Below are 10411 nucleotides of genomic sequence, written 5' to 3'. Positions count from 1 at the left end.
CAAGAATAAAACTTGCTGGACTCCCTGTTGGAATGCAGTCAAGTTTCTGGAGAATTGATCAATACTGAAACTTGGCAATGCTATATAGTACAAGTATTTTGAATGGAGGAGCTCGTATTTTGCCTCTGTACTACAGGGGTGAAAACTGGCTAAAAGTAAATAAGAGTGAAGTACAAATGCACCAATGCCAACCTCATTGACCTCACTGTTTTGCGTAGTGGCAAGGTTTTACCAGACCTTGGCAGTGCTGCATTCAAGTATTTCAAATGGAGTAGTTGTATAGGAGTATTCAGCGTCCACTTCTTGCACGCCCGTGCTGCCATTGAAATCCAAACAGTCATTTGTAGGATGAACCCCACATTGTCTTTCTAGCATCTCTACAACAGTATCAATCACTAAGTCTGCCGTATGTAGGCAGGAACCTTCCACTTCTTTCAGCATACAAGCCTGAGCCTGGGAAAGCGGGTTTGCTAAGTCTAGGCCACTACTGCAAAGGTGAGATAAGAGTTTCGAAACAATTCTACCGAAGGACTGCACATCAAGAACTGTTTGATCGAAGGCCAGACCATCTACTTCCTCTTTGTGCCGTAGAGAATCGATCAATATTTGAGGCTCAAAATTTTCATCGAGCAGAATATTCTCTGTTGTGAGGTTGCATAAAACATCTTGTGCATGCAGAAATTGAAGACCACATGCTACACCTAGAGCAATATTACAACAAGTCCCCACATCTAGTGGCTCGATGGATTCATCACATGGATTCTGTATCCACCTGTGTAGTGATCCTTGCACACATGTGTACTCATATACAAACCACCATTGAGGACAATGAATGCAAACAGCTCGCAGACGAGAAATATTGCCATGCCTTAGATTGAACTTGAGAGCTGTCTCAACCCAGACTTTTCTGGGCTCAAGTAGACTTTGTTTGTGGTAAACTAATACGTCAGTTCCATCACAGAGAACTCCGTAATAAACAGAATCAAGGGTGATGTTCTGCACACGTTTGGTGAAGTTATTTGTTGCCTGCAACAGCTCTTGATAGGAGAGCATAGGGTTGGAAAGGAGAACCTCCTCACTGGGCAAGCACTCTGATAGTCGTTCAGGTCTCCTTGCTTTCATAAGAAACAGCTTCAATTGTCTTAATACCATGGTAATGCTGGAAAATGAAGGTCGTAAGGATGGATCTGGTGACCAGCATTTCTGGATAAATTCCTTCAAGAACTGGGGACAACTTGCAGTCAATTCTGGTCTTTCTCCGTATGCGAGCATCTCAAGCACTACACGTGCTGACGTGATCTTCCCAAATGGGTGTTTTCCTGTGAGGCAATATGCAAATGTCATAGCAAAACTGTAGACATCGGCCTCAAATGAGTATTTCACACACTCGTTTTCACATCCATTTTGACGGGGCCAAACTTCTGGTGCTCTGTACCACGTGGTACCCACATGAGGAGTCATCGAATTGCAGCTTTCAAGATGCAGTCTGGCAAGACCAAAGTCGCAAAGTTTCACCCATCCATAGCCTTCTTGGGTTAGTTTCTTGCACGAAGAGAGGGGCTCAACTAAGATGTTAGCTGGCTTGAGATCTCGATGCATTATCTTCTTGGAGTGCAGATATTCCATACCCCTGGAAATTTGCAGCATCAAGTCGACCAGCACAATGCCTTCAGTATCTCTCCAGCATACTTTAGCTGTGAGATGAAGATCTGTTTTGGCTCTTGCCAAACTTCAATCCCCAAACAAAAATGCATCAGTCTGAGCTATCATTTCAAACTTTCTTCCTAGCAAATGCTTTGTCTGCGAGATCTTCTCTTCATGGTTCCCTATTATGACAAGGTCGTCCACATAAAGGACCACGATCATACACTTGCCTCGTTCTCTGAAGATATACAAATTTGCCACATATGGGCTCCTCCTCAACCTGTTTTGCAGAAAGTAGGCATCAATCTGCTGGTACCACGCTCGTGGGGCTTGTTTCAGCTTGTAAAGTGCCTTCTTCAGTTTACAGACTTTACCTTCTCAACCGGGGATCACAAAACCTGGTGGTTGTTCCACGTATACCTCCTCCTTGAGATCTCCATTCAGAAAGGTGGATTTTACATCCATCTAAAACACGGACGGGTGTGATTTTTTGGTGAGCTTTTTGTCATGAGCTTTTTTTCAATTTTCATAAATATTGCGAGCTTTTCATTCACTTGAGAGAGAGAGAGAGAGAGAGAGAGAGAGAGAGAGAGAGAGAGAAAGGGGGAGGGATGGGCACATGGGTAAGGTGGCATGGAGAAGGGAGGGGAGGGGAGTTGGAACATATATTTGTTATCATAGTGGAGAACGTAGAGAGGAAACTTATAAGGTATGCAAAGAGGAGTGTAAGGAGGAGAGAGAGGATGAGGAATGTGAAAGTTATGTTCATCTACTAAATGCAAAGGGGAAGGGAGAGCATGTGGGAAATTTGTTCATTTTCAAAGTGTATAATTTGACAGGTTTGACCTCATATTTGGATTCCTCGTCGAATTCCGGGCATTTTGAGTACCAACATGACCATATTCCGATAAAAATTGAAAAAACCATTTTTTCAATTTTTATCGGAATATGGTCATGTTGGTACTCAAAATGACCGGAATTCAACGAGGAATCCAAATTTGAGGTCAAAAGTTTCAAATTATACACTTTTAAAATGAACATATCTCCCATAGTTCCTCCCTTCTACTTTGAATATGGACATATCTTCCATAATTTTTTGCCTCCTACTGCCACTCATATTCGCCCCCCCTTGTGCATAGTATACACTCTTCCACCCCTCCCACATGCTATGAAAATGAACATATCCTATATCCTCTCCCCCTCTTTCTAACCTCCCCATCTTTCTTATAACAAAAACGCGTATGGATTTCTAAGAAAAGCTCGCAAAAACAAAGGAAATGGTAGAAAAGCTCACATTAAAAAGCTCACCAAAAGATTTTCCCCAACACGGACCAACTTCCCTGGGCTGCTACAGCCAAAACACTACGAATTGTGGTTAGTCGAGCTGTGGGAGCAAAAGTATCCTGATAATCAAAACCATATACCTGTGCGAATCCTTTTGCCATGAGCCGATCCTTGTAATTATCCAACGTGCCGTCGGACTTGTACTTGGTCTTGTACACCCACTTGGGGCCGATTACCTTGCGTTTTGGTGGTCGATGACACTTAGGTTCACCAGCACGGATCACCTCTATCATCAAAGCATAGTTGACCAAGTGTTCCTGCGCCCTTCTTTGCTCCTCTAATCTCTTGGATCGGCGGTGTTCGGATGGTTCCTCCTTAATGGCTGGAGGTTCTCTGCCGTCCAAAAGCTGCTTTACCCACTTCGGGAATGGCCGTTGCCATTGTGGTTCTACAGGCTCTTCTTCCTCTTCTTTATCTTGAATCCTCCCAAGCACCGTTGGGGGAGTTCAATCTGTTGTTGGTGGTTGTACTAGATGGATATCTTGGTCCTGGTTGTCTGGGAAGGAAGCATCCTCCAATTGATGTGGCTATTTTGAGAAGACCACATCGCGACTTATTATTACCTTCTTGGTAACAGGGTTATAGAGATGGTAACCCTTCGCCTCTTCACTGGAGCTTGACTGTAGCCCAAGAAAATACACTCTCGGCTCTTCGGTTCCCATTTGGTCCTGTTAGCATCAGGGACATGCACAAAATAGTCACATCCAAAAACTCTGAAATGTGCACTTGAAGGTTTCTTACCAGAAAAGGCCTACGTGGAGTCATTCTGTTCACAGCCTTCGCCTCGCTATGATTCAGAATGTAAACTGCCATGTTACATGCTTCAGCCCAGAAAGACTTTGGCAAATCTTTCCCTTTCATTATACCCCTGCCCATTTCACAGATGATGTGCATGTTGCGTTTTGCTACTCTATTTTGCTATGATGTATGTGGCAGGGGTTTCTGGCTCTTGATCGCGTGACTTTTGCAGTAACTTTCAAATTCACTTGATGTGAACTCACCACCTCTGTCTGATCTCAACTTCTTCACCTTCCTCCCCGTTTCTTTCTCGACCATTACATGCCATTCTTTGAACTTACTAAAGCCTCATCTTTAGTCTTCAGGAAGTATATCCATATCCTTCTACTGTAGTCATCGATCAGCGTCATGAAGTAGTAGGAACCACCCAAAGCTTCCGTCTCCATCTTTCCATAGAGGTCCGTGTGAGCGAGCTCTAGAGGAGCCTTTGCCCTGCTGGCCTCTTTAGGAAAGGGCTGTCGATGCTACTTGCCCATCATGCAAGCTTCACATACATCGGGCAGATCTGTAATTTCTGGTAGGTTTGCAATCATTTATTCCATTTTTATGCATCTCCTTTAAAGAACTAAGGTTTAGATGACCAAACCTCTCATGCCACAGCTTAGTGTTCTTCACATCGGCTCGAGCACTGAAAGCTGAGAGTTCGTAGATGTTGTTGCGCCGTGTACCTTTACCAATGACCTTCCCTTGAAGATCCAGAATCTGTGCACCATTCTTATCAAATTGAACTTTGAGGCCCCGATCCATGATCACAGAAACGGACAACAAGTTCCTCTTGATATGTGGCACATAAAGAACATCGGACAACTATTTTACAACTCCATCTGACTTGAGAGTAATCGTACCTTTTCCTTTTGCTGGACATTTTGCATCATTGCCAACTGCTACCAGGATGTCATTCCCTACCGGATGTAGAGAGGTATACCAATCCTTGTGACTGGTCATGTGGCACGATGCACCACTGTCAATAATCCAAGGTTCATTCACAGGTACATGAATTGCCTCCGTGCAAATCTCCTCAATTGCTACAAATAGCTCTACTGGTACTGCATGCGCGCTATTGCTAGACTCTTTCTTTACTCCGTTCTTCTCATCTGCAATCTTCTTCTGGCACTCATTCTGCCTGTGCCCTGCCTTGTTGCAATAGAAGCACTTGATCTTCTTCTTTCTCTTTTTATTATCAAAAGAAGATGGGTTACCGGAGTCCTTACCCTTACTTTTTGCCAGCATAGAAAGCCGAATCTTCTCCAGTCCTCGTCTTTTGACGCATCTCCTCCTTCAGAAGCATTGCGCTAAAATCCTCAAAGTTGAGGGGCATATTTCTGTTCTGTGTATTCAGCGTTGTAACAAGACCGTCATAGTTTGGTGGGAGAATCCGTATGCACCTTCGTGCTAAATTCATGCTGGTGATGGTGATGCCAATCGCAGTTATCTGATCGTGCAGATTCTGCACCCCGGTGATGAACTTCTCTGCCGGTTCAGACTCATACAATTTCTCGTTTGTGAGTTGACTCATACAATTTTGAATCTGCGTCTGATTCATGGTCTCGTACTGATTTTTCAAGACTGTCCATGCCTCCTCCACTGTGGTGACATGTTGAATTAACGCCATGACATAATCACTTACACTGCACTGGTCAAATGCTTTCCTTCCCTCAAGCCATGGCTTCTTATCCACTAGCCATGCATCACAGGTTTATATGGCATTTCTTATTGTCCACGCGAGAATCTCATCCGCAGTTGGTACTATCTGTTGTCCTGCATTGGTCGGATTCGATCTCGGAACCAGTTTCAGGTTTACCCCAGTAGCAGTGTCCCAAAGCTCGTATGCACTTAGGATGGTCTTCATCTTGAACTTCCAAAGTGGATAGTTAGAGCCGTCCAAGTTTCTGCCTTCACCGAACGGTGGGATTCGCAGTCTTGCAGGCTGGGCCATCTCTCACAATCTGCTTGCAAACAGAAACACACTACCAAATCTTCTTGCTAAAGCCCCAAGCTCTGATACCATGTAAGAAAACAATACAACGTCTGTGCTCAACAGATAACAGGATCTCGTACGCAAGAGAGAAAAGCAAATCATATGGAGAATCAAAAATTTGATTACTGTAAAACTGATATAATAGATGGCGCTGCCTCCCAGCCGTGCGCTCCTATGAAAGAAGCTACGATGGCGAGCTGGAAACAGTAGAGGACAGAGGCTGGATGCTAAGGAATCAGGGTTGTTATAGCCAGTGATGAAATGGGCTTCACGGGCTTGCTGTTATATAGCCACCAGTCGTAGTCGGTTAGACCCACCGACCCAGTCCGCCCAAAACGGCCGACTGGGGGTCGGTCCCGAAACAGGCCACCGACCACACGATAGAATCGTGGCACAAAATAGAGCAACTAACCTACGGTTACCGTTTGGCCCACAGCCATCCGGGATCATTTGGGGCTCCAAACGGGCCCCGCAACCCGAGAGTGGGCTGCCTTGGGAAATGCTCCATCTACCCTCAATGCAGTCAGTCATGGTATGCCTTCCCACACTTGCATGTAGCCTAGTTAGCAGTGTGCCAACTCCGTCTAGCCATCAGGCCACACATGGCCCCCATCTGGTGTCCAAACCAAGACCTACTAGATAATCGAGCTACTCAAATGCCTTCTCCTCATATGGGGGGCTTACAAGTAGAGTTAGCTGGTTCCCGCATAGTTACACAAGAGTGGAGCATTGATATCTATCAAGTACCTAGTATTGCACCCAACGACCTCATACCCGCATCAAGTGAGGGACCCTCAGAGCCACACGTTCAATTCTATGAGGGGGAACAAGCAAGAAGGAGGCTAATGAGCCTAAGAGCTTGGACATGAGTGAGCTCGCCTCCACTCTATTGGATCAGCTAGGCCAGCAATGGAGGAGAAACCTCCAAGGAGGCGTTGAGCAACCCCCACTTATTTCCATGGAGAGACAATGTATGGTGCAGGATATGCAATGGCAACCACCCCTCCAATGAGTGATCACGCCTAAGGGCAAGGCCAGCACTCTACTGTGCACATTGCCATAGGTGGGGAAACCATGATACCTCCCAATGTCAATTTTCGAGGTCCCTTCTCCAACCCATGTATCAAATGCGACCCCCCTTATCCCTAATAGCCTTATGTAACACCCAAATCTCTCAAGGTGGCCCTATGGCTAGCTCTAGTCAGTACGGAGCTCAGCCAACCCTGCTACCACCCCCCATACTAGGACTACAACCCCCGCTACCTTTTATCACCCCAATTAATCAAGTGTTGGTTGAAGAATTGCCCAATGACTGGGAGGAAACGGATTATTACCCCTACAAGGAGGGAAGTGGTGCCCTGATCCACTACCTCCCGCCAGAGGATCAACAAGTCCCCATATTACAGACTGCTCCCATAAATGCAAGAGCGAGGGATCTAAAATCGATTGCTTGGAGACCCCCACTCCAATGTTATACATGCCAAGGTCCCCATAGAGCAAGTGAATGCCCCTACCAAAGCAATTCAAATGCTCCGGTGTCCTATTCCAAATGCTAGACCATTGGACGATCTAGCCAGCAGTACCTCTATTCCACCTTTTGGCTCAGCACCAGCATCGGGATCTACAGTGGGATCTCTAGTTACACCAATAGTGACTGCACTTGTAGGAGATCTTACCATTGCCTGAGCACAGGTAGAATGGGACAAGAAAGACAATGTACGCATATCATTTGATCAAGAAGAATGTCAAGATGTCATGCTAGGACACTCAACATAGTCAAGACATGTTGCCTATTTGAAGATGACTCAAAGTACATATTGGATTTTGTGAGGCTAAACAATGAACCGTTTCAAAACAAGAAGAACTCAACACTTTTAGAGGTTCCAACCAAGGCTAGGGAAGTATGGTATGGGTGTGGGAAGACACAACTTCAGAAGGGTAAGAGAGCCACTGGAGAGTTTCTAAAAAGACAAACAAGATTTTATATATGCTTAATGGGTATTGTAAATGATGTCTAATCAGCCCCCCAAGGCAGTCAAAGGTTGTTTCAAAGTAAAAGGACTATAATACATTGTATTTCACAATGGTGAAATATTTTAGTTTACTATGGATGTGTGCATTGTGTTTGAGTCCAGGATGATATCATTCGACTCACCTGAGCATGAGGTGACTAAGAGATAAAAGATAATTAGAATTGTGTCTATATAGGTGGAGGCCATTGAGGTTTTGTACAGATAAAAGAACAAGCAGGGTAGTCTAGAAGAAATAGTCAATCGAGTAGTCATGGTGGAAGTGGCATATAGGGCTTTGAAGTTTTTGCTTCGCTCAAATGATGAAGTCGCCAGCTAAGAATATAGAGTGGATAAGAAGAAAGCACATGGGTAGGCCAGCTGGTTGACAAAAGTGGGCCTCAAAATGGATGAAATCTTAAAATAGTGACAAGTTACCCCCATTTGGCTACCAGGCTGGTGGTGGCCGCCATCCCCCCCCTTTATTATTATTTTTTAAAAAAACTAGCTAGTTTCGCTAACCGTGTAGGTTTGGTTAACTGAGAGCTAGGTTAATTGGATAGTTAGGTTAGTTAGGTTAACCCATCAATTAGAATAACTAATCTAGGTTTAGTTTCTTTAAGTTAATTCCATTCACACCCATCCTTAAGGCCCAAGATGGCCCAAAAGGCCTAATTTTAACATTAATTTAATCCTCTGTAACTCGCCAATTTGGGACCCAATTTGAACCCCATTTGAGCCTAGACTTTTCACATGGAAACCCCAAGATATAGGGTATTTTTTCAGCCCATTATGAAACATTCAAGCATCCCTAGAACTCATTGATTTGTGCTCTTGTGTGGGCTAAGTTTTGCACTAACTCGCTCATAACTTTCGCTCGTGACCTTCGATTGATGATCCATTTGCACTGGCACATTCCCATTATCAAGAGGGAAATCCTAGGCACCTTTCCCAGAACAATGTTCCCCAAATGTGAACACATATCTAATCCCCATAACACTCACAATTCACCTTCTGGATCAAAGGAGTACGCACTCAATCAAACACTTGGAAAGTGTGCATGCAATTACAATTGGGATGGCATCTATGACAACCCTCCTCACCAAATCCTCCTCCTCTAATTAATTAAAAGCCATGTTCTCCTCTAATATACAACATGGCAAAGTGCCATCAAGATGATGATGACCTTCACTTGGATAATCACAGGAAAAAACTTCTTCAACCAACAAGACTTCAACCACCATGGAAGAAGACTGTGGAAGGTTGTCCTACAAGTCCAAACCCTCACAACCAAATCAGGCTAGGTTTGATGATCCAATAGGCATTATTGGGGTTGATCAACAAGGTCTAGGGCCCAAAATCACTCTATCACCCCACAAGTAAATGTCATCACATAGAAACAAAGTGTGACTGCCAATAAATCACTTCCTATCCAAGAAAAAAGGCTTCTCTAAAAGAAATAGAAAGCACTAATTATTTTCCAAGCAGAAAAGCATCGATTACTTCAAACTCCAATTCAAATCCACTTGCCAAAAATGCTATGTACCCTAATGTTGAATTAGAGACTGTTCAATTTCAAGCACCCCACCAATGGGTGAACAAACAAGCCCAATTGGAAGATGATAGGAAAGCAAAAGATCCAATCCCTGGCTTGGCTCCAACAAGCCTTGACTCCATAATCAAGCCTCTGTTCCATCAACGAGGGCCATCATACAATCCTCTGCAATGCCAATTTGAAGGTACATCCCTCTTAAGAATCTTGACTTTTTGTGTCTCCATCCCCTTGGAATCCTCTTACGGAATTGTCCCAGCCTTTGGGTGCATTTTTCAAGAAAATCTCCCTCCACCTGTGGAAGAAAAAAAAGACATACCAATCCAATTGGGTGAGATAGATGACATATGAAAGACAAATTGATGTAATGGGATCATATCTAGAGTCCTAAGGTCTAAGATTGTGAGTGTGTGAACACATGGTGTGCCTGGATAGGTGTCAGTAGGTGTGAGAGTGAATATAGGTGTGTGGTGTGTGATTGAGAGAATCATGGAACTGATTGAGAGATTTGTGGATCTAGATGCTCTACTGAACTCACATATGATGCCACTATTGGGATGTAACTGGTGCCTATATATTGGGCCTATCTCTCTTGCATAAACTCTCCCTTTTGCTTCACTTGTTGAATCCTTCTTGCTACTCCAACATCTCGGGGGGGTCACTCATCATATGTAACCCTATCACGTGAGTTCAACAGAAGGATATTTTTGATTTCTAAAATTTACAGAAATAAATATACATAAGGGACTATTTTAAATAGTTTTAGAAAAAATTTACAGATTTGTATAAAAAAGGGGTCTACTTTATTAATGAAAAATTTACAGATAAGGGATTTTAGAAATATGCCTTGAACGCACGTGGTATAGAGGGTTTATACATAGTGACCCCCCCCCGAGTCCAACATGTGGTATCAGAGCATTGGTTCACCCTCCTTGAGACCTCCTTGAGTGCCATGTCGTCATCTTCTTCACAATGAAGGATTTTGAAGCTTTTCTCCCCTTTCTTCTCACAAAATTTCCTTTAGCTTGTTATCCTCCATCTATGAATCATTCCCCATGCCCTTTCAGCTCAAGTATCTCCATGATG

General features: G+C 43.9%; 1 protein-coding gene across 1 annotated transcript; it reads right to left on the bottom strand.

Moving 5' to 3' along the window:
- Positions 1 to 228: 228 nt before the first annotated feature.
- LOC147885762 (uncharacterized) lies at positions 229 to 7927 on the bottom strand. Its single transcript, XM_087396213.1, has 2 exons — positions 7920 to 7927; positions 229 to 1729 (listed from the first exon to the last, which is right to left on the bottom strand). The coding sequence occupies exons 1-2, from the start codon at positions 7925 to 7927 to the stop codon at positions 229 to 231; spliced, it is 1509 nt and encodes a 502-aa protein (XP_087252339.1).
- Between the last annotated feature and the right edge of the window lie 2484 nt (positions 7928 to 10411).

Source organism: Dipteris shenzhenensis, chromosome 25 (genome assembly GCF_047967505.1).
Source record: "Dipteris shenzhenensis isolate YYH24624 ecotype China chromosome 25, Dip_SZ_1.0, whole genome shotgun sequence".
Taxonomy (NCBI): Eukaryota; Viridiplantae; Streptophyta; class Polypodiopsida; order Gleicheniales; family Dipteridaceae; genus Dipteris; species Dipteris shenzhenensis.
This window is presented reverse-complemented; position numbering and strand designations above follow the sequence as displayed.